The sequence below is a fragment of the Protopterus annectens genome, chromosome 4.part1 (assembly GCF_019279795.1).
Source record: "Protopterus annectens isolate FY-2018-M chromosome 4.part1, PAN1.0, whole genome shotgun sequence".
Taxonomy (NCBI): Eukaryota; Metazoa; Chordata; order Ceratodontiformes; family Protopteridae; genus Protopterus; species Protopterus annectens.
In genome coordinates, this window is record NC_056734.1 from 452,743,950 (window position 1) to 452,770,093 (window position 26,144).

A 26,144-nucleotide genomic window follows, 5' to 3' on the forward strand; every position below is an offset into this window, starting at 1 on the left:
CAGGTGGTCTGTTTGGGGGTTGACAAAGTGGTTAAGGTGTATCTCACAAATACAAGAAACTGACAACCTACAGCTTTTCTGTTATAGGTGAATTACAACTTAGTTTTTGTAAAGTTTTAAGGCTTAAAAAGGTGCATGCACAACAACAATAAAGGGTCTCCACACCGTGTTATTCCAGACATTTGCCACTAGATGGTGAAATAATACCTTGAATCAACACACACACAGACTTCCAGTCCCAAGCATTTATTGTTTAAATTGTACATTTTTGCTTTTACTTTCATCATTGTCTCTATACTAATTACAACTCTCTCTATAACTGCCCAACAACTCTGTGTGCTTACAGTGATAATTATTTAAAGTATTCCAGGGCTACTTAGATTAATCTTTTGTTAGATACTGATATTTTAATCTTATTACTCACCTTAAACTGATAGTTTTTCAGCTCTTCTCCCTGCAGGGGCTGGGCTACTCTCACTATGCCCACCCCCATAACAACCTTATACCTAACTTGACCTTTCCCACATCTCTCTTCCACCTATCCCATAACTCCCCTAATTATTCCCCCAGTCATACCATACCTCCTAACTACTCTACCTCCCCACCCATTCTAAATAGGGCCGTATAGTGCTCCATTCCACAAACTATCAATATCCAGTTCATATTCATTCTATCATGCTGCACTCAACCACCATCATGTCCATCCCTACTATTACTATGATCTCACATCTCTCACTTACACTCTTCCTCCTAATAATAATCACAACTTTCCAGACACCCAACATACCTCCTACACCCACCTGTACAACCAGCACATATAACTCACATTTATCAAGTTACTCAGACATCCACCCTAGCTTATTCACAGCTAACACCTCTGTACTATCCAAAATAAAAATTCTGCCACTCCAAAAACACCCCATTATCACACCACCAGCAGCAACTATACCATTTCTAGGAGAAAACTGATTAAGTATAACACACAATTTGTCAAAGTGTTATATCCCAGTGCAGAGCTATACAACCCAACCCAGGCTCAACCCCCCCCCCCCCAGCCCAAGCAAACCTACAAAAATCTCTCATGCAATCAGCCGTAAATCTCCAAAGCCTTAGAACATGATATCTGAACTCCAGGCATGGATTTCACAAAACAACCCTGATATTATAGCAGCTACCAAAACCTGGTTGAAATCATATGTAAAATACAATGAATTTCTCACCCCAGAATACTCATGCCTAAGAGCTGATTGGCCCAAGAAGAGAGGGGGGTAGCAATACTTTTCCCTAGCAAATATAGTTTAATTCCATACTCAAAACACCCTTCTCCCCAGCTGAAGTACTAATCTCTATATTGAAGTTTAACAATCATAAAAACATTTGCATAATTGCTCTGTATATTCCTCCAGGAAACAACATACCAATATTAGAGAACATACATTCCAAAACACAGACAATGAAACTATCATCCTAGGTGATGTAAACATTGATTGGCTAGACATTGCCCAAAACAACCCCTCAAAAAACAAACCTTTGCAAGTTCTCCCAGCTAATTCAAGACATCACCGGACTCCACAAAAACAACAATAGGGGCTCCACAGCAGACTGGATATTAGTGCCCCACCCTAACAATATCACCACTGCAGGCATACCATAATACCATTAGCGACCACCACCCAGCATATATCCTATGCAACTCTACCCCAACCACAGGCCAACACCAATACAAATCAACCAGAAATTTAACAAAGTTCCAACTGTTAATGAAACCTTAACGAAAGTAAATTGGGAACCCCTCAAATCCCTACAACTTAAATGAGGCTGTTGAATTCTTTAACTCAACATTCCTGGACATCCTAAATAGGCAAGCATCCGCCAGCCAAAAATGAATAAAACATAACCATGCAAGTTGGCTCTCAAAATCCACCCAAGAAGTCATGCCCACAAGGGATAAAATCTGGAAATTGTGGCAGAAAAGTGAAGACCCCTCAATTCTACTATAATACAAGCATCTCCATAACCAGGCGAAACGTCTAATAACCAGAGATAAAAAAGCCCACTACCTCCACCTACAAAGCCAACATAAAGATAATCCCAAAAATTTCTGGTCCTCCATTAACCAACTATTACACACAGGCTATCAAAGCAACCCATCCCCTGACCCACACAACCCCCCCCCCGAACTTGCCACCCTCTTCAATTCCTACTTCATTGACACCATAGCTAATGTAACCACAAGCTTTCCTACAGTTAACACCACCACTATGAGACAACTGATGACCAAATCATTCCAGAAAACAAACCTACCCTTGACTCCAACCTAAAATTCTCCTGCATACCCACCACCACAATAAGCTAAAACCCTGTACTCTGGCCCCTGACAATCTACCCCCACACTTCCTGCAGCTAGATGAAAACTCTATAGCTTATCCCATCGGCATGCTCATTAACATATCGATTAAAGAATCCCTTGTCCCAGACATCTGGAAAAAAGCATTCATTCTCCCCTTACACAAAGGCAGCACCAACACAAACACCACAGACGTTTGGTCCCTAACAATTAACTCACCCCTCTCTAAAATACTGGAAAAATGCATCCATGCCCAACTCCTCAACCACCTGCTTGAAAACCAAATTCTGTCACCCACTCAGCATTGTTTCAGACCAGGACACAGCACCACTACTGCCTTCCTCTCCTTCCTTGATACAGTTAACTGGGCACAGGATTCTGGCAAAATAATCACTTCTGTTTTCCTTAACCTCTCCAAAGCTTTTGATATCATTTCCCACACCATCCTCTTCTCTAAACTATCCACCTTCCACATTTCCCCACCTACCCTACAATGGTTCAACAACTACCTCTCCAATAGGCAGTAATCCACCAAATGGCAACAATCTTACTCTCCCTTTCTCAGGACTTCCACAGGGGTACCCCAAGGATTCATACTTGGTCCTCTCTTACTTAGCATCTTTATTAACAACTTTTACTCCACTGTCCCACAGTGCCTAGTAATTCAGTATGCTGATGACTCTTCAATAATATACACTGCAAATACCTGCTCTGAACTCCAGCAAATCACCAGAATGCCTTCACCTCTACTGAATTTTGGATGCTTAACAATCATCTTGTCCTTAATCCAAAAGAACAAAATTAGTACTTTTTGCCCCTAAGAAAACCACTCCTCTAGATAAACTCTTCACTAACCCAAGACAATGGTACTACAGAAGTTGCCCCACACACTAAACTATTAGGTATTATTATAGATGAAAACCTTAACTTTGAACTACACATAAACAATAGCAGCAAAAAAATACACCAAAAGCTTGATAAGCTCTACAAGCACCAACACTTTCTTAGCCTCTCTACTAGACAAACCCTTGCAACCACCTTTTTTTACCCTGTCTCCTTTATGGTGCCCCTCTCCTCACCAATATCCAAAATTCTACACAATCCAAACTTGATGTGTTACTATAAAATAGCAACATTTGCCACCAAGGCCAAATTCTCGTCCCACCACTGTAACTCACTGAAACAATTAGGCTGGCTGGAACTCCCCCACCATCTCTCATTCACCCAACTAACTACAATGCACAAAATAATCTACAGACCCACAAACTATCCTGCTGTCTTGACACTACTTGCCAAATACTTACCCAACAGGCAACTAAGATCTGAAAATCATCTACTTCTAAAAGTAGAAAAGCCCACCTTACCTGCTGGTCAACTCCTCTACTCCTTCATGTCAGCAAACCATGGAACTCACTTCCACTTTCTATAAGAAACACAGGCAGCACCACCACCTTCAAACAAACACTGAACAATTATCTCAACTCTTCCTGGCTATGTACCTGCTCTATAACCTAACCTCTTCCTTCTCCTTAGTTATTTTTTTCATCACTTGTTGACACTGGTACAATAATGATGATTAATATATCTCTGTTTATACCTCTCTGATTGAAATCATCTTGCAACCAACTAAATTCCTGCTTTTATGTATATATCCTATACATATACTGTATATATTACTGTAACCAAACCAACTAAATTACAGTAATATATACAGAATATATACATAAAAGCAGGAATCACTATGTGTAACACTTCTACTTCCGTACCAATTAAGTTTTTTTCTGCATCTGTGTTCTTGTCAGAGCTTTTCTCCCTGGGTCTCCACTGAAAATGGGCTCTTTTAGGCCCAGTAGACTTTCCTAGTAAACAAATGCAATAAATAAATAAAACAGGTTTTGTTTCTCACCTTTGGTCACTGCTTAGTTATTGGCTAGGCGTGCACTACTCTGCAGATTGGTTGCTTAACATTTCTGGGTGAGGGGTTGGCCTAATGATTAAGGTCTTCACCTTACAGGTACATGGTACAGAGTTTGAGAATGACCTCTGGGTATTGGCTGGACTTGTAATAGTCTGCAAACTGATAGGTTCATAGGTAAAAACCCAAACCTGCACATCTGTAAATCAAATGGGACTAGGGCTACCCATTTCAGGGACCTAAATATGGCCTACAACTTAAATAGGACATGCTGGAGGGACAGATTTATCTACCAGAGACTGCTGTGTCTTTGGAATAGGCTACCAATTCATGTGAAACAGAGCATGTCTATGACACTGTTCAAGAGGAACTTGGATAAGTGGATGGGGCACCGTAAATTCTTCCCAGGGAAAGAGCCCACAACCCTCCTGAACATGGGCAGTCATCCCTAAATGCAGTTTTGGGTATAGACTAGCATTTCTATGGTATTACATTGGGATGAAACGGCTAGGCTTAAAATTACCTCTGGCTCAATAGGCTAGTAATATCCTATGATCCTAAATACTAGGCTATGAACAACCAAAGAGGTTAGTGAGGAAAAAGAAAAAAAGGAGAGGTTTTGTGAATATTTCAAGTCAGGAAATAATTCTTGCCAAATTGTCCAGCTGCTCTTTTAGTTTTGCTGACTGATCCATCTTCGTGAGCCCTGAATCACAGTATGGTGGCACTTACTTGATCTACTCTTCTGCAAATACTTCCCCAACAGCCTGTGTTTGCAGCTGTTAAACTGTTGTGGTGATTGCTTGCTTGAAAAAAGTGTTGTACTTCCAACACTACCAATACTAGGAAGCTACAATAAGCTCTACTCAAGTATTAGATACTAAGGAACATGACTGTGTCACTGTTGTTAGTTAATTACTTGGATACTCTTAAAATAATTAACTTAATTTACTACTGGATGGCCACAGCTCACATATTAGGAAAACATTTTTATGACTTGATGGGGGCTTCTCAAACACACATGAAATTTGTATTGATATATATGCATTGTAATCTTGACTAATTACCAAAGATTTGGCCAGTTTAAATGTGACTTTGTCAAAAGGGATGAGAAATTCTTCCATTAACCCCCATGATGCAGTGAACTACCAATAATTAACTTAATTTACTACTGGATGGCCACAGCTCACATATTAGGAAAACATTTTTATGACTTGATGGGGGCTTCTCAAACACACCTGAAATTTGTATTGATATATATGCATTGTAATCTTGACTAATTACCAAAGATTTGGCCAGTTTAAATGTGACTTTGTCAAAATGGATGAGAAATTCTTCCATTAACCCCCATGATGCAGTGAACTTGGAGGTGATTATCTGAATAACAAGGATACAGCAGTATAGGCTGTAGCAGAGTTTTGAGGTAATGGACACAGCACTGTGATTTAGTGGGGTCTATATTAGATCAACAAACGATTAAATGTTCGAATCTCTAAAGGTCGACCTTTACGGATCGAACATTTAATTGTTCAAAAATATTTAAAAAAAAAACGAAGTTACAAAAACAAAAAACAAAAAGTGATCCAAAAGAGAAGCACAGGAGCAAACCAAGGCTGACAACAAAAATCTGCATAAATCCAGCAGTCACTGAGGCTTATTCAAGCAGCAGAAATAAATGCTAGTTCAAACAATGACTGAATCAGTGCCAAAGACAAGTAAAATCCAAGCTGTTTTATTGGTAAGCGCTTTCACCCTGTAAGGGCTTTGTCAAACCATAAGAAACAAACACTGAATAAAATCAAGTCACATTTTATAAGGAAATAGGGCTGACATCACTTCCTGTTCCTGATTAAAACTTTTCAGTATGCAAAAATAATCTTTTTCTTTCGGCTTTTCCCAGTTAGGGGTCGCCACAGTGGATCATCTGTCCGCTCATGATTGGCAGTGGAGTTTTTACGCTGTTGAGTTGTCAGCCCGGCGCCCAACCTTCCACAGAAGACACACACACACACACACACACACACACTCACACCTAGGGCCAATTTGGAGTGTCCAATCCACCTACTGCATGTCTTTGGGATGTGGGAGGAAACCGCAGTACCCGGAGGAAACCCACGCGACCACAGGGAGGACATGCGGACTCCACACAGAAGGCACCCCAGCTAAGAATCGAACCAAAGAACCTCTTGCTGTGAGGCGGCAATGCTAACCACTGCACCACCGTGGCCGCCCAGTAATGTCTATAAAAAATGTATACAGAAAACTATATATATAAACAATATATATATATATATATATATATATATATATATATATATATATATATATATATATAAAAGAATATATATAAAAATATACATCTGTATGTAAAGGCAAATATAAAACATTTATTAACATTCTAAAATATGTATGTTTATCTCACAGTGAGTCTCCTATTCTTAAGAACAGGTTTCAACGGAATTTTCTCATTCAGACTTGGTTTCCGGTCTGCTCTAAGTCTGATAATCCATTTTAATTCCAGTGTTTCAGTGTAATTGCATATATCCCCTACCCTAACACTGGGTTCATTGATCTGTATAACTAAGAATACAAATGATTGTGTATTGTCACTGTCTATAATGTGTTTAGAAAGTGCACTGCGTGGAGACAGTGTACGAATGTGATAAAGGTGTTCCCTTACTCTGTCTCATAGGCGTCCGTCTGTATTGCCTACGTAGAATGCTTGACAAGCAGTGCACTTAGCTAAATAAATGACATGTGATGTATTGCAATTAGCACAGAGTTGAAACCTGAAACAATAGGAAGTAACTGGGTGAATAAACTAGGAAGTAACTGGGTGAATAAACTGGGAACTGGTATCTACAATTTTGCAAAAATTACAACAATTACATGGAACAGTACCCACAATATTGTTCAAACACTCATTAGGCTGTGTAGATAGGCGAGGGTAACAAAGTAATCTATGTAGGTTAGACTTGCTCCTATATCTAAAATAAGGCTCCTCACTAACAATGTCTTTAAGTTGTGAATCAAGTAAAAGTATATTCCAATTCTTGTTCAAAACCTCTCTTATACTGTTTATGTCTTGCGTATAATAGTATATTTTATTTATTTTATTTGTTATAACGGTGACATGGCTGAACAGCTTGACATAGAACTGCCTTTTAACTTGAAAACTGCATCACAAACATCCGGGAGCCTGAATAGGTTTCTGTGATGCGTATGTGAGGAGAATAATCCGTTGATGACGTTTGAGGTATCTGAGGTCGAGACCGAGGTTAGGACATCACCGGAAGTGTTAAACGACCTTACGGAGTGTTTTGAACAACTTGAAGCTGATTTTTTTACAACTAAAATGTTTACAGACCCAAAGACAACACTTTGAAGTCTTTATTCAATGTAGGATTATTCCAAGAGGCCTACGTGTACTTAAGATGCCAACAACAGGTTCTACCTATCCAGAGTTGTTGTACAAGTGGCAACTACTCAGTCTGGAGGTCAGTATTAAGTACATGACTTTACTTAATGAGTTCTTCTTTCCTGAAAAACTGTTACTGAGGGAGAAGATCAAGAACTCACAAAACTTTATTTCTACTAATTTTCCTGCAGTTACTGTAGGTAGATTAACAGAGCGACTGTTAGACAACGTTTTTTTTTTGTATGAGAAGAAGCTACTTGAGGAAAAACGCTCTAAAATATGGAGGGACACAGTGGATTTTAAAAACGGCCAAGTCTTCTCTTGGTCAAGGACAGAATTTAACAGAAATGACAGTGTTAATTTTAATAGAAATAACACTGTTAATACTGCCAGTTACACCAATGTTAATGGCTCTTCTATTTTGTCTACAGAGAATAATGGAGTTGTAAGTGTTGTGAATTCTAATTTAAATCAAAGGCTTAGTCCCAATGTTCGTTTACCTGAAACCGTGGATGTTACTCATGATGTGGATGTTAACCAGGGCACACAGATAGTGGGTAGTGTGAATATAGGTAATGATTTACAAGAACACTCTGACTGTACAAATGATATACATGGAAATACACAACCAACTAACTTCAGTACAGACTATACCCACCCTTCAACCCAATGCCACCTCACAACCACTCCTAGTTCCTTCGGTCAGAAGGAAGGAGCCCTCTTTGGTGGGTGTACATGGGTTTACCCCTTTCCCCATAGATGAACAACACAGAGGAGGGAGGAACAGATCTACGAGTCGGGGCAGGCAGAAAAGGAAAGCCTCAGGAGGAGAATTTATGGGACAAACACTGAAGAAGATGTGGGACAAAGTCCCGAGACATTAGTTTGGAATCTTTTAGACAGGGTGTTATCCAAGGACGAAATAGAAATCCTTAACAGGGGTCTATCTTTTATACCTTCAGTTAGGAATCAAATCACAGACACTACTGTAGATGTGAGGTTGTTTAGTCGGAATGTCCAGCTTAAACTGGACTATGGTATTTCTTCTAAGGACACACCGCATAGTAAGATTTTTAAAAAACCTAGTACTTATGTACCAGTATTACATCCCCTACTAGATGCTTTTACGAAAATGGTAGAGGATGATTTGCACACCCTAGATCAGAATAACAGGAAGAAGTGGTACGGGAATTTAACCCCCAGATTGAGAACAGTTTTGAATAATCTAAGGGATGATAAAAACCTTATTATCAGACCAGCTGATAAAGGTGGACCCATAGTGGTGTTTAATAGTGTTGATTATTTACAAAAAATGACTCTCATGTTAAGTGACAGTGATTTTTATGAAATAATTAGTTTGAATGAAGTCTGGAGTAAGGTGCGTTACATATCATATATGTTGCAAGATTTATTACTCAATGAGGTTATAGATGAAGACCTGTTTAATTTTTTACATGTGATAGATCCCTTGATTCCAGTCATCCAAGGCCTCCCCAAGGTACATAAAAATCCCTGAGACCCACCTATGAGACCAATAGTGGCAGGGAGAGGTTGGGCAACGGAGCCCCTATCCATCTAACTTGAGAAACACCCAAGACCCTTGGTGAATGAATCTACACATATTCTTAAAGACACAAAACATTTTTTACTGGACTTATACTCCAAGAGTGTAGATCTACCATTAGATATGTATTATAAAATGGTTACCCTGGATGTACAGTCCCTTTTTACTATGATACCTAACACTGAAGGTGTTGAGAGTGTTATGAGATGTTTACAGAGCTGTGAAGCCTATAGTCCAGCTATGAAAGATTTATTTGGTGCCTTGTTGGAAATTGTCCTGGAAAATAACATCTTTCTTTTTAATGAGGTAGCCTATATTCAGAAGGATGGCGTGGCTATGGGCACTTCATGTGCCAATAGCTACGCCAATCTTGTCATGCTGGACTGGGAACGTAGTAAGCTGTTTGTCCTAGATAGTTTTAAGAAACATGTTGTTTTCTATGCACATTTTGTTGATGATCTTTTCCTCCTGTGGACTGGTACAGATAAAGCCCTGGATGACTTCCATAAAGAGATTAACAGTTTAACCATGTTTTTGAACTTTTCTATTGAAAGTTCGATTAATTGCATTACTTTTTTGGATGTTTTTGTTGATTGACTGCCAAACGGGATGCTCAATACTGGAGTCTTTAGAAAAATGTGCTATAGGAATTCCCTACTACATCGGGAAAGTATGCACCCCAATTACATATATAAGAACTTGATAAGGGGACAGGCGATAAGAGCATCCAGGATGAATCCATATTATGATAGCTTCTTACAAGAGTTGTCAAACTTAAAACAGGCTTTTACAAAGAGCATATAGGCCAGATGAGATCACCTCCCACTTTGAAGGTGTTTTGGAGATGAGGAATGGTATTGCTAGACCATATTTCTCACAACCATATCCAGAAGAGAATGTACTTGATATATGTCCTGAAGTTAGGAATCCACCAGTTAGATTTTCTGTTAGTTATACGCAAGACATAAACAGTATAAGAGAGGTTTTGAACAAGAATTGGAATCTACTTTTACTTGATTCACAACTTAAAGACAATGTTGGTGAGGAGCCTTATTTTAGATATAGGAACAAGTCTAACCGACATAGATTACTTTGTTACCCTCGCCTATCTACACAGCCTAATGAGTGTTTGAACAATATTGTGGGTACTGTTCCGTGTAATTGTTGTAATTTTTGCAAATTTGTAGATACCAGTTCCCAGTTTATTCACCCAGTTACTTCCTATTGTTTCAGGTTTCAATTCAGTGCTAATTGCAATACATCACATGGCATTTATTTAGCTAAGTGCACTGCTTGTCAAGCATTCTACGTAGGCAAGACAGATGCCTACGAGACAGAGTAAGGGAACACCTTTATCACATTTGTACATGCAGTGCACTTTCTAAACACATTATAGACAGTGACAATACACATTCATTTGTATTCTTAGTTATACAGATCAATGAACCCAGTGTTAGGAGAGGGGATATATGCAATTACACTGAAACACTGGAATTAAAATGGATTATCAGACTTAGAGCAAACCGGAGACCAGGTCTGAATGAGAAAATTCCTTTGAAACCTGTTCTTAAGAATAGGAGACTCACTGTGAGATAAACATACATATTTTAGAATGTTAATAAATGTTTTATATTTGCCTTTATATACAGATGTATATTTATATATATATATATATATATTGTTTATATATATATATAATTTCCTGTATACATTTTTTATAGACATGTATTATTTTTGCATACTGAAAAGTTTTAATTAGGAACAGGAAGTGATGTCAGCCCTATTTCCTTATAAATTGTGACTTGATTTTATTCAGTGTTTGTTTCTTATGGTTTGACAAAGCTCTTACAGGGTGAAAGCGCTTATCAATAAAACAGCTTGGATTTTACTTGCCTTTGGCATGGATTCAGTCATTGTTTGAACTAGCATTTATTTCTGCTGCTTGAATAAGCCTCAGTGACTGCTGGATTTATGCTGATTTTTGTTGTCTGCCTTGGTTTGCTCTTGTGCTTCTCTTTTGGATCATTTATTTATTTTATTAGTAACAGGAGCATTTGGACCGTGATAACATTTACTCTTATAGTATAAAAAACAAAAAGTGTAAGCAGGGGGGCAAGCCCCCTGCACCCCCACACCCTCCAACTTAAATATACCAACTCCAAGATCGCGCTACAGTGTAGGGAAGAGGAAATTTCCTGTTTCCGCACTTTAGTGCACTGATGTGCAATCTCGGAGGTGGCATATTTAAATAGCGGGGGGTGGGGGTGCAGCCCCCCATGGTGCAGGGGGGCTTGCCCCCTGCTAAAACCCTTTTCTGTTACTTTTTATTTAATTTTTTTATTACATCTTCAAACATTTAAATGTTCGATCTCTAAAGGTCCACCTTTAGAGATTCGAACATTTAATCATTCGTTGATTTTAATATACACCTGATTTAGTGCTGCAGACCTTGTGAACTGCTCCAGAAGTAAGGGCTGTGGGCGGGCTTTGAAGCCAGCACAGGTCCACCAATGCACACATACATATTTTATTCACGATGCTCCCAAAGTAAAGACATGATTACAATAATAAACAAATGTGATTACAACCAATAAAATGTCCTGGCCACCAGCTTCAATTTTATTCACCTTCTTGGTGGTGGGACAAATGCAGCCATTCTAAGGCTACAACCCCAGTAGGCCAGAGGATCCAGGTGGACTGCAGCAAACACAGGAGAAAGGGCAAAGTGGAAGTTCTGAATGAGAGATAAACAATTCATCAAGTTATCATTCAGGAAAACATCCCTTAGTCAACAAATATGGTAACAACTGATGACATGACAAGGTATCAGATGACAGTCAAAGTACAAATCAAGATTTGCACTTTTTCCCCCCACAAACAGCATGAAATACTGAGACATAGGTCTGTGATCCAAGAGACACTTCCTTTCATGGCAAGATCAGAGATTTAGCAAATACTCTGTTGAGCAAGGAATAATGATGTGTGTGTGTGTGTGTGTGTGTGTGTGTGTGTGTGTGTGTGTGTGTGTGTGTGTGTGTGTGTGTGTGTGTGTGTGTGTGTGTGTGTGTGTGTGTGTGTGTGTGTGTGTGTGTGTGTGTGTGTGTGTGTGTGTGTGTGTGTGTGTGTTTTGTGTGTTACACTGTTCTAACAAAAATACAGAATCTACAATATAATTCTGAAACAGCCTTGCAGGCTAGGGTTCCAGTCTGTTTTCATCTCTCGGCACTCTGCTTATACAAATGCAGCAGAAAGTTCCATGACCTTGACAAATCTGTTTTTATGGTAGTGGAAGATCAGCATTGTAGGTATCACACTTCGACTATTAAAAGGCGGGGGTCACATGTCCCTGCATCTGTTGCTAAAGTTTAATCACATTTCCAACACACACACTGCTTCAGCTTTACACATCTATGCTCCACAATTTTAAGTTTCAGATAACTTGGATGATTTATTTCTTTTAATATGTTATGCGACAGCTTTATCACTTACATGTAAAGGGCATGTGAACAATGGGGTAACATCTGCAAAATTGGTTTCTGGAACACAGAAGTGTGGTATATTAATTTTGATAAAAACAGTTAATCTGATAATTTAGAAACATTTTTAAACAGTTTACTCTATTTTCAGCCTTCCTAAAAGCTCTAACTACTGCAGTAGTGTTAAGAACAGCAAACTACAGTCTGGAAAGGACTGCCACTTAAGTCTCTTTGCGGAAATCCAGTTAATATATGTCTGTGAAATATATTCTACAGTATTTTGTGTTAGTTTTACACATATAATATATATACATATTGCATGCACTGTAAAATAAGTACAAGAATTTTAACCAGGCACAATGTGATACATCAAGAAAAGGTGCATTTTTTATCATTGTATTTACTCAGCAGCTAAGCTGAATGAAATTAAACGGTCTATTTAAAGAATTTTAAGAATTGTATACAGAAAGACATGTTTTCCACTTAAACTGAGGAGAGAACGACAGCATTGTCTTCAAATATTAACAGAATAAATTTAATTATTATTTATATTTCTGAGGAAGCTCTTCCTGTTCATGGATTCTTGTTATGTTTCTCACATTTCATCATTACTTTTATTCCAAGACCCTTCTTTGTCGTTTCAAAAGCTTCAAGGGCCTGCTCCAAATTGAATCGATGTGTGACTAATGGTCTAACATCCACCTTCTTTGACGCAAGCATTGCTATTGCCATAGGCCACCTGAAATGCACAGAAAAATAGATTTTTTAAACCACTGTAGTAAAATAACTAAAAAGTCAAGAGAGGCAAAAGAAAGAATGTAGGAAATAATAAGGGTACCTGCAAGGCATTTTCAGTTTAAATAAATTACGTTTTGATTAGAAGAGAATAATGTGCAACAGTCTACAGAGTTGCTGTTATATATATAAAAATGCATGTATAACGGCATTGTATTTTTATTTTTTATTTTATTTTATTTTTTTTATTTTTATTTTTATTTTTACTTTTGCTTACTGGGTTTGTCTGAATGGGTTTTGTTAAAATCCCATTTTTAGTACACTCCTGGGGAGAAAAGCTCCAACACACTGCAAACATTCTTAAGCAGACATTCAGTAATATACATGAACATTAAATAATACACATTAACAATTATACATACATTTGCTAACAAAGACAGCTATGCATTAATAGTTAGCATTTGAAAAGTAGTGGTTTTTCAGATAGATAACAGATCATGTGATTAGAGCTTCGAAATTCAAAGAAATGGAGGTGAGGGAAAGAACTAGGTAGAGCAGAAAATATTAATACTGTAGTTAAGATGAGATGTATAAAGCAGGTTCAGAGGTAATTATGTACATGGCTATCACAAGGTTTGCATTATAAGTATAGAAGTGGAGGGTGAAAGAGCTCAACAGTGGGGATCCTGGTCCCGTTTCTGAAAGACTTGCACTCAGTGTAAGTGATCAGTTACACTAACAGCATGACTAGAACAGGTGTTATGGAATCTGGTGCCAGTAGTAAGCCTGTTTATAGTTAGACCTTACACCAAAGTAAGTTACTTAAACTGGGAGAAGGTCTTTTGGAATCAGGGCAGACTTACACTGAGAGTAACTCTTTTGGATTCTGGCTCCCTGTTGAGCTTAATTCTAGGCTGGCACTTGAAAGAAACATGAAAGGTGTAAATAAGTTGGAGACCTCGGCCACTGGTGAAACACCACTATTCTTATTGCTTTTTCACTTACCCAGTGAAGCGGGAGGAGCCCCACTGGGGCTCTCACTTCTGGCTGCAAGCCTGGTCAAAGAATTATACAGGTGTCCAAAGGTGAGCTCAGAAATACAAAAACCTCCTGTGCCACCACTCATATGTCACAAAATAATGTATATCACTGGAAGATACTAACAAAACTATTCAGTCATTGGTGAAGACTAGTTGTGGGGTATAGGATTCTGAATGAAGAGAAATGGACCGATGAAATGGCAAGCTGAAGGTAACAGTGGCATTTGTAAAGGAGCAGATGCACTGATTTGATAAGTGAAGTTTTAGTTGTGTTGTTTGCATTCTGATTAGATTTCAGTGGTAGTGGGATATGGTTCAGTAGTTTAGCTACATTATTTGAATACAGAGCTTTACTTGCAGTATTATATGAACATTTCTTTCTTGAGTAGCTGCGCTTTTTTTAAGACTCAGAAGAATAACTGGCATTTTACAATGAATTTCCACTTCTGAGAAACCTGAATAGTTAATGAACTAAACACAGCGTGATAGTGATGTATGATTGTATCATTCTGTTGTAACTGGCTACAGGAAAAATAATTATGCTAAATACTCCTTTTCAAAAATAGCAGTAAACTATTCCAGGACTGTGTTACAGTGCATCATTATCACTCCTGGGGAAGTCACAACGCTCTAATTCTTGCATTAGCAACACCACTATAATCACAGTCACTTTTTTTTTTTTTTTTTTACAGACATCTCTCAGCCTGCTTTAAATTTGCACCTAACTGCATAATACAGTTCTACTTGGGTTCAATAGATAAAACAAAATTGTGCTATTTTTATTACACTTTAGTACCATTAAAACATTTCTTTTTTCCCTTTTTGTCACCTTTCTAAATGACAACAACAATAATAGCTGGGAGTACACAACTCGCATGTCCCCAATTTTACAAAACTCTCCCTAATGCCGACTCATTTCTGCACTGCCCCTAGTGATTTTTTTCAGGTAAATCACTGAATATTACTGTCATTAATGTGAGATGTTAGAGTTTCATAATATTGTTTCTTCAGAAAATGCATGCAGATGTAAAAACTGTTGATCTATTAACTTTTTAAGTAATTTAGAATATTTATAAGTTATCCCTGGTTTTGGGCCTTTACACCATGCCATTACTTCTGCCTTTGTTCAGAATTCTTGGGCACAGAAGTTGTGAGGTATGAGTGGGAGTGTCTTTGGACATGCAGCTGTGTCCATTTTGCTTCCCTAAATGGAGACAGTCGATCATCAGCTGGCCTTCTGTTTGATAATGAGGCCAGAATTCTCAAATACGCAAGAAATACTCATTCTCAGCCTTGGAGCAGAATGTTCAGTGCTTAAACGTGGGTTTTACAGAAGCAGTGTTGTTAATGTAACTTGCTGCAGTTTTGTCACAAAACCCTCAGCAATTTCTGAGAAGTAGGGAAGGTGTATGCCATTAAGCAGATGACACAATACTGTCTTGTATAACAAAACGCCCATAATTAAGTCAAACCTGAGTGAAATGAAAAGCTATTTCAGTTATATTTCTTAACAATACAATGTGTAATTACAGTAGGTATGTATTGTATTAAATCTAGTAATACAGACTTGGTGAATTAAATGCATCATGGCACAGCACAGCACAGTACCACGGGACTTCACACTACAAAGTGAAAAAGCAAAACACATGCATACTGGCATGGACAACTGGTCCAATGGGAGGTAAAAATTCCCCCTTATTGTGGCTGCAGTGACATTACAGTTGATTATATAATGGGGTGGGGAGGGTGTAGGTAGATTTCCTTCCAATGAAAATGCAAATGTATTTATTTATTTTTACAATTAACTGAGCCAGCATTTATACTGCTAAAAAAACAGATGTGTGGTTGTCTGAAGTCCAATATGTATCAGTGAGAAAAAATAATAATAATCAGAGCCAAGGAACTCGTGCAGGTGAAGGGCTGGCAGGTAAGGATTTTTTTTCTTGATCAGCTGGGGTTATGCCAAAGTATCAAAAAGGTAAGATGTTATAAAACATCTGCTATTATTCAAGCTGGAAAACTCTGTAGCAAGTAGAAAAAATGCCAAGAATAAGGTATTACCCCACATGATGGTGACAGTAAAAAATGAGAAGGAAACTCAACCAGCTGTACTCAAATATTACAAAAACTAATGGGAACCCCAAGCAAATCATTACTTTGGTGAAATTATTCACAATTCCACATGGTCTTTTGCTTTACTGTTGTACTGTACTTGGTCTGTTGCAGTCATTTTTCTTCTGTACTACCATCTCAAATCATAAAGTATTTCAAAAAAATTATACACTGTGGTGTTTGTATAGTGAATGTGTAAAGGAATAGTTTGCTGCAGGCTACACAGTAAAAAAAAAACGTACTTTAAAAACATTGTTGCAAAAAGCTTGTTTTCCAAACATAAATGAAGTAATTAATTCAACATTTTCCTCGGTTCATCCTGGTTAATGGAACACAGGAAAAATCTTGTCCATCTTAGAAAGCTTCTATAACTACATGTTGTCAGCAAGTTATTTCTGCCTAGTAAAGAAAACTTGTCACTGAAGTTCAGCGTTTAAATTTTGGCCTACTATCATGTAAGGTACCATAATACTAAATAATGGGGTTTCAGAATAGGCTGAGAACAAGAAAAGATTAAACTGAAGGGAAGGAGAAAGCTTCAAAGGGGAAGCGCTCCAGTCTTCTTTTGGTAGATGACAGAAGAGAACTTATAACTAATGTATTCTGATAAGGGTCTCCTTGCACACCCCATTTGAGGAATACGATTGTAATATGTTACTAACACCATATGTCTGAATTCCACAGACATAAGAGGAAGAAAAAGATATTACTCTGGAAAATGGAGGACTTGCTGCTCCATCAATAATGTATTGTAAGAGTACTCCAAAATGCCATCTGAAACTGCTCTTCCCCCTGGGAACTGTTATCACAACCTGCCTCAGTTAGTCATCCTGACACAGTGATTTCTTGGGCCGGAAGGTACAGAATGGAGACAGAAAAGATAATAAAAAAACAAAAAGGGTATGAAAAGTGACAACAAAAAGCATCCTGTTTTACCTAGTGTCAGAGTTCAGTGGTTAATGCTGCTGATTCACTGTTACAGTATGGTTTGATTCTGACCCCTGATTACTCTGTGTATGTGTGTTGAGTTTGTATACTCTCAACTACTTTCGTTTCTAGTAACCTGCCAAAACTATAACGGTTGGTTGACTTCTCTAAAAAAAGCCCTTATCTCTCTGTCTATCCATCTATATTTATTGAGGCCCAGTTGGTAGATGAAAGGCATCTATGTGCCATCCAAGGTTGTGGCTGAAAATAGTCTGTGAAGGATCATTTCAATTTTGTGATTAACATAAAAAAATTAATTACAAAAAGTTGCATACTGATGATCTTACTAATGGTTTCAGTATTTTTCAGTATTAGGGAAGTCATATTTACAATTGCATACTTACGTGTTACAGTATCTGAAAATGCCCTTGATGTCAACTTCTCGAACGGATGCATTCACAATAGGAATATTTACTAATGCAGGGCCCATACCAACTAAGACTAATGTGCCTCCAGATCGAGTAGCCTGTAAATGATCAGAAAATCTTTATGAATATTGATAGCATGTTTTAAAATGAAGAAAAAAATAAAATAGTGGAAGGATATTTCTTTGTAATGACACATGATCTCAGGAGATTGAATCAATTTGCTGCAAAAGGGAAGGAAGTAACCACATGGCTATTCATATAAACATGCATCACTTCACCATCTCAAATTACAAAGTTTCAGTCTTCTTCATATCAAAGTGAAATCCAGATCTTTCATTTTTCAATACTGTCCACCATCATTAACTCACGGTAGGATGTGAAAGTTACTTTCTTCCTCTAGATATGCAGCTACTTATCAAGCTCTTGATGTAGACCTTGAAATTCAAAGCTTTAGCGTACTACTATGTTCCCCTCCAAATGTCTTGGCAACCTAGCCTTTCTTTCTATTGCCCTATTGAGCCAGTCTCGACTCCAGTGGAGAAAATCCATTGGCTCATTTGTTGCCCTTAAAAACAAGAGTTGAGAACTAGGAGAATTACATCATCTGCAACAAGTTCAGGGATTTGACTGCTATAATTTTTATTCCCCCGTCTCTGGCTTGCTGTTCTTCCCAATCCGGTAGGACACATGCATGTTTCCATATATGATATTCCATTTGGGCTTTTATCAGGTCTTAATCATGTTAACAAAGAATACATTAAAAAAATGGGTTGCATTGCTTATTCTGTCATCTTCTGTGCCTGTACACATGTATATCTATATATATATATATATCTATATATATATATATATATATATATATATATATATATACACACACATATATATATAATATATATACACACACACAAACACACACACATGTATACACACACGAATATATATATATATATATATATATATATATATATGTGTATGTGTGTGTGTATATATATATATATATATATATATATGTGTGTATGTGTGTATATATATATATATATATATATATATATATATATATATATATATATATATATATGAGTCTACTTCATTTCACTGAAAATACACTTCACTGAAACTAATTTCATTGAAAAACTCATTTCACTGAAAATCAGTTGTCTGAGCACAGTTTGGGTATATATTATCTTCTGGAAAGAGTTATTCATTCAACTTGTAAGTATCCATGTCTATGGTTTCCAACATTTAAAATAGGTGAGGGGCTGTGCCCCCCCACCCCCTTACTATATATACAAATTCCAGGATTGCACTACAGTGGGAACACGGCATATACCTTTCCACGAAATGAGTTTCCAGTGAAGTGAGCTTTCAGTGAATTGTGCTCAGGCAACTGATTTTCAGTGAAATGAGTTTGCAATAAAATGAGTTTCAGTGAAGTGTGTTCTCAGTGAAACAAAGTAGATATATATATATATATATATATATATATATATATATATATATATATATATATATATATATATATATAGGATCACTACGAAATAACGAAATTCCACAAGCCCGAAATTCTGAATCCCGAGGATCAGAATCTCGAGATTGCAGAATCTCGAACGTAGTGAATGGGGAATGACATACAGTGCGGAACGGGAACTTTGTCATTCACTCCACTGTAGTGTGATCTCGGAGTTGCTATATTTAAGTTGCAGGGGGTTTGGGGGGTGCAGGGAGGCTTGGCCCCCTGCATACACATTAGAATAGCTTTTTGTCTGTTTTACTTTTTAAGTTTTGAGATTGCACAATCTCGAGATTCTGGTCCTCGGGATTCAGAGTCTTGGGATTGTGGAATTTCGGTACTCCATAGTGATTCCATATGCACACAAACATGTAGATACGTCCATATATCAAAAAAAAAGACATTGAATGCCAAGAAACTGAACACAACTGTTCAATCTCCAGCTGACCGAAAATTAGAAAAAAAAATTCAACAGTTTTTTGCAGTGGCAAGCTGCCCTGCACCCTACACCGCCTGCCAATTATATATACCAACTATGAAAGAGCAGATTCCCAATCCCCACAGTACTATGATCTTGCAAGAAAAAAAGCAGATACAAGAGATAAGCTTAGTTTCTGTCTTATACATATATGGGAATGCTGAATTTTGTGGACACTAACTATGGTCAGTATCTGTTTAGTCGACAAACTTGGTCAGCTCAATGGACTGTCGACAGGTGTGAGAGATTGCGCAATTCACAGGATTCACAGGTATGTACTAGGCTAATGACCACAAGGGTCTTTTTAATCTCGGCCATGCATCCTAAGTCTCTGACAACTTCTAATATCCTTGGTAGTGTAAACAGGAGCTTGGGAGATTAAACATTTACAAGCAGGGTCCTAGAGGATGACCTATTTGCAGCAATATGCCCATTCCCTGACATTGCCCAATCTTGGAATTGGTATATAATTAGTAGGGGTTAGAGGGGGGCTTGCCCTCTATTTTTATTGTGAACAACGATGTTTGGCCTATTTGACTTTAATAAGAAGACCTATATATATATGTATGTATACACACACACACACACAAAGATATACATAGACAAGCACTACCCTAGTTGCCTTTGAGGGCCTTTTTAAGTCTAGCCAATTTCCCTTTTTGTGCTCAAAATAACCTATCCCATTTAGTTATAGACTGGTCTTACCCATCCCATGGCCTATAATTATATGTTACCCCTAATGAAAATAACTGGGATCATACCATTAATAATTTGGGGAACCCATGAATGGGATAAGGCATTTAGAAGCTGCCTCTATTCATTAGTAGTAGAGAGGGCAGTGCTGGGGTGAATTTTCTGTTTCCCATCCACAAATCTAACTTACACTTGAAGATGGACAGGGATGAACTTTGTTTTATGTGGATGGGGAGTCTGTTCATTAGCAGTGGTATCTTCTGCAAAATATACCTCTTCCTCCAAACCATTCTGTTGATATTGCAGAAAAGGATTAGACCCTAGACTGAGTATTTCTGATACCATTTGAGTTGCTGATGTGCACTAAATCCATTAGTAATGGTTCGGAGGATACCCTGTATGCCAAACACAGGTCACCTCTTAGCAGTTTGAAGGATACCGAGTATAGTGACATAGCATTGAGCCTGTCCATGTAGGACATACTGCTTAGGCCTTGTACATGCCAAAGGGGACATTATATTCAATGACTGGCCTAATAAGGGCTAAGTAAAGGGGAACAATGACATAACTAGATCTAGACATAATCCATTTGTTTATAAGCTGTACAATATAGGAGAACTTCCTTACAACAGACACATGCTCATCAAAGGTTAGGTTACTGTCCACATAAGTACCCAAATCCAGAACAACTGGGTCAACTCTTAGGGGCATAATGTCAATGTGGTAGCTCCCTGGGGTAGATGACTTCCCAAAGGATACAATAATGCATTTTCTACCTTCAAATATTTTTTTTATTTTCAATTAAAATAACATTTACATAATATTTTTAAATATCATTTTAAACTATATACAATATTTACAATAGCCTGATTTTCAGTTATATACACTGTATGTTATTAAATATAGAATTAACAGATCAGTTATTAGAGATACAATATTGATTATTGCAGAGTGTCCAACAAAGATTTAACTTTCTTCCGATGATTATTTACCAATGGCCTAGGATAGATTTGTAGTTCTTTGATTTTTATTTCCATCTATGCAGTTGTTTTCAGTAAAGTGTAGAATTCTTCCAAGGTAGGGGGTGTATTTGAATTCCACCTTCTGGTTACGCATTTCCTAGATATAGCAAGTATTGTCCATAACAAATACATGTTTGTCTTATTCAGGTAGGGACCTTCATTTACAGTTAGTATAATCAATACTTTAGTTAAGGTAAAGGATTCATTAAATAAAGCTTGTAAAAATGATTGATTCCATTCCAATATGATTTAATTTTATTATATTCATAAAAAATATGAATCCAGTCTGCTTTATTTGACTTTTCACACCTCCAGCAAAAAAACATCTGTAGTAGTACTGATCTTTTTAATTCTATCTGGTGTTAAAAATGCTCTATGTAAGTATTTCCAGTCAAATATTTCTAGTACTGTGTGTTAGAGGTGTAATAACTGATAATAAGATGTTAGTTTTAATTTCTTCTGTTAACTGCAATGACTGACCTTTTGTTAAGAACTGCCAGTATGATGGTTTGGGAATTGTTTTATATGTTATTAACTCTTTATATAGATTTGAAATGGAATTTTTCTTTTCACAACTATTAGTCTCAAGCTAAATGCCAAAAAATGCATAGTCATCACGTTTGGGAAAAACAAAACACCCATGAATTATCACATAGGTGGCAGCCCCCTTAATACAGAAGAGGTAATAAGAGATCTGAGGACCCAGGCAGATAGTAATCTCTCCTTTGACAATCATATTGTCAAAGTAGCTAGGAAATCCTTCTATGTAGCCCATCTAATTACTAAAAGGTTTGCATCTATAAATAAAGAGGTTATAGTGCCCCTCTACTCGTCACTCATCAGACCCATCATAGAGTACAATGCCTCATTTGGGATGTACCTCACAAGACACTTCCAACAGCTGGAAAGACCACAAAAGTACCTCACCAAGAGGATTACTGGCCTCAAACATATGTCCTATGCAGCCTGACTGGAAAAACTCCGGCTGTACTCAGTGGCATATTGGTTACTCAGAGGTGATCTCTGCCTGACTTACAAAGCCATGTCCAACTCAGAATTGATGGACATGCTCCACCTAAAGAAATCCAATTCACTGCGAGCCACTCACTCTAGTGAGCTAAACCTCGCCACAGCAATAAACAGAACATGCTGGATGGATAGATTCCTGTCACAGAGACTCCCCATGCTTTGGAACAAAATTCCTAACTACATTAGGCAGAGCCCCTCACTAATACTCTTCAAGAGAAACCTTGACGAGTGGATGGGTAACAGAAAAAACACCCCTGGGATCACTTCATTGGCTCTTCTTGACAGGGGCTCAGTTAATTAATCAATGGGGAGGCGAAACCTGACACACTCTGGCTAGGCTTATAAATGCCCTCGGGCAGATAGCCTAGTACCTACCTATGAACCTATACATAAATTCATACAGAAAACTTATTAGATTTGGAATATCTTTAAATGAGGAATTATTAATTAATCTGCATAAATCTTTGTACATTAAAATGCTTTGTAAGGTTAACCAGTCCTGTGATGGAATATTGTAAGCAGTGTTTATCATATGTACATCTAAAACATTTAATTTATTTACACATTGAAACCAGCATAAGAATCCATTTTGTTCCCAGGAGGTTATTGTTTCCCTATATATTTTGTGAGGAAAGTTCTTAGTGATGGTAAATGGGGTTAAAAGGTCAAACCAAAACTTTAGATCTATGTTTGCATTGATAAGTTTCCTAAAGAAATTGATGTAATGATTAATCAGTGTTAGTTTAGAAGGTTTTGTTATATTATATTGTATACTTATGCATAGTATGTACCAGGGTTTGTTTGATTTCTTTACTATTAATTTTTTTTTAACAGATTAAATTAATTTGTTAATATAGCCATTGTTAATTCTTTCCAGTTGGCAAAATAATTCGGGTTTATCAGTCTATTGTAGTTTTAGGCACAGATGCTTTTATATATGTTTCTATTTCTGGGAAGTTCAATCCTCCTTGTTTCCAGGGTCTAATGTGATGAGTTAGAGATACTCTACTCTTTTTGGGATATCATAAAAATTTTATTAATAATGAGTTTATTTCTTTAAGAATGCATCATTCAGGAATTAACTGTATTGATAATGCTACATATAGTATTTTTGGCAATAAGACCATTTTTATTAATTGCAATCTGTCTTCAAAAGTTAATATAATTTGTTCCACTTTTCTATATATATTTTTATTGCTTCAATAATATTTTTATAATTTATTAATATTGTTTCGTTTATATTTTTGCATAACACTATTCCTAAATAATTTAGCGTAAGTTCTTGTTTTCCTATGATGGATTTATCTGTAACTTGTAGTTCTTTTTTCTTATTTAAAAATAGAAATTTTGATTTTGATCTATTAAAGTGTAGACCTGAAATCTTATAAAATTTCTCCATTACTTCTTCTAGCTCTCCTAATGACTCTCTCGAGTTTGATAGGGTTAATAAAATATCATCAGCAAAAAGCATTATTTTAGATATGTACTGGTCATAGACTTGAACTGTGGTGGTGGTGCTGTGGTAGCATTATCGCCTCACAGTAAGACATTGTCCTGTTCGATTCTCAGCTAAAGCGTCTTCTGTGTGGAGACATGTGTGAATGGGAGTACCTTCATTGAAGGTTGTGCGTCAGGGCTGGCAACTCGGCACGTAAAAATCTACTGCCAATCATTAGCGTACCGGAGTTCCGCTGTGGTGACCCCCTAACCGGGAAAAGCCGAAAGACGCAACAACAACAACTGATCATAGACTTCTATTCCTTTTATTCTTGGATTATTGGGTATTATTTCTGCAAGTATTTCTATAGCCAAAGCAAATAAAATAGGAGAAAGGGGGCATCCTTGTTTAGTACCTTTCATTATATGGATAGAATCTGAGGTGAAAGGATCTAATTTAATGTACGCTAACTTATTAATATATATGTTTTTTAGTAATAAGAGGAAGGGAGGAGGAAATTCAAATAATGCTAAAGTTTTAAATAGATATTCCCCAGTTGAGGGAATCAAGGGCTTTTTCTATGTCTAATCTGATTACAAGTGTTTTTCTATCTTCTTTATTCACATAATCTATAAGAGTAAGTATCCTTTTAATATTATCATGTTATCCTGTTATATAAAAATTCAGTTTGATCATTATTAATTGTCTTTGAAAGTGGGATTTTCATTCTGTTAGCTAGGATTGACATGACTATTTTGTAATCATTATTCAGTAATGATATAGGTCTGTATGAGGTGCAACTGTCTGATGGTTTATTACCTTTTAGAATTGGTGTTATGAGAGAATATTTCCATGAGGGTGGTATTTTTGCTTCTGACTGGACTTCTAGCAAAGTTTTATGAAAAAGGGAGATTACTGTTGAAGGGAATAGTTTGTAAATTTCTGTAATTATACCATCTATCCCTGGAGCTTTGTTAGATTTACTTTCTTTTATCTTGTCAACAATTTTTTTGTAGGATATGGGTTTTTGTAGGTCTAGTTTTAAGTTTTCGGGAATTTTTTTTATATTGATAAGGTTTGTATCTAAGTTTATTTGGTTGGTATCTAAATCTTCTTTTTTGAAGTGTTCTATATAATGGAACCAGAATGCTTCAAGGATGTCTCCTATATCTGATACTTTTTTCTCTTTCTTTTCATGATACATACTACCAACGTTAGTTGCTTTAGATTGTATTTTAAGTCTTGTAGATAAGTTATGTAGATATCTTGGGGAGGTGGCTAATGAGTTTATTTTAAATTTTTCCAAGGCTAGACAAGTTTTGTGTGTTAGAATTTCATTTTATTTTTTATTTAATTCCTCTGTTTCGTTTCTGACTTCTGGACAATTCTGATTTTTTTTTAGATTTTGCTGTCAAGAGTCTGGTTTGCAAGTCTAATAATTCAGTTTCCCACTCTCTAACTTTGTATTTATACCAGCTAAGGGTCTTACCAAATAAATACGCTTTTAATGAGTCCCAAACCATGACTCTACTGATTTCTGTTGTATTATTAATTTCAAGAAATAATTATAGTTCTGACAACATCCAGGGTCTGAATTCTTTAATTTTTGTGATATATGATGGAATTCTAGTTGAGAGGATTGAAGGTTTAAACTCTATTTGGAGCTTCATTACCAGAGAGTCATGATCTGAGAAGGGGCATGGAACTATTGAGAAGTTGAGGATTTTTGTTTGTAAATCTTGAACTACAAATAATTTGTCTATTCTGGTTTGTGTTCCAAATCTATGGTCTTTATGGGAAAATAATAAGGATTTATCATCTTTTACTTAAGTGTCTACTAAATGAAATGAATCAACCCATCTTTTTAAGGATTTTGAAATAGTTGCTATGCGAAAAGACTTCTTGGTGGTTTTAGAAGCTTCTATGGTACAATTAAAGACTCCTCCCGGTATAAGATTTGCTTTATAATTGTTGGAAATACAATCTAGGTGTTTTTTAACCATTCCTGC

General features: G+C 36.8%; 1 protein-coding gene across 1 annotated transcript in view; it reads right to left on the minus strand.

Annotated features, from left to right (window-relative positions):
- Positions 1–12,665: 12,665 nt before the first annotated feature.
- SORD (sorbitol dehydrogenase) overlaps positions 12,666–26,144 on the minus strand; it is a 354,351-nt gene continuing 340,872 nt past the window's right edge. The window contains exons 9-10 of the mRNA XM_044070272.1: positions 17,939–18,060; positions 12,666–13,459 (exon numbers count right to left, since the gene is read on the minus strand). Coding sequence (XP_043926207.1) covers positions 13,294–13,459; positions 17,939–18,060 — 288 coding nt within the window. The 3' untranslated portion in view covers positions 12,666–13,293. The remainder of the gene's footprint in view (positions 13,460–17,938; positions 18,061–26,144) is intronic.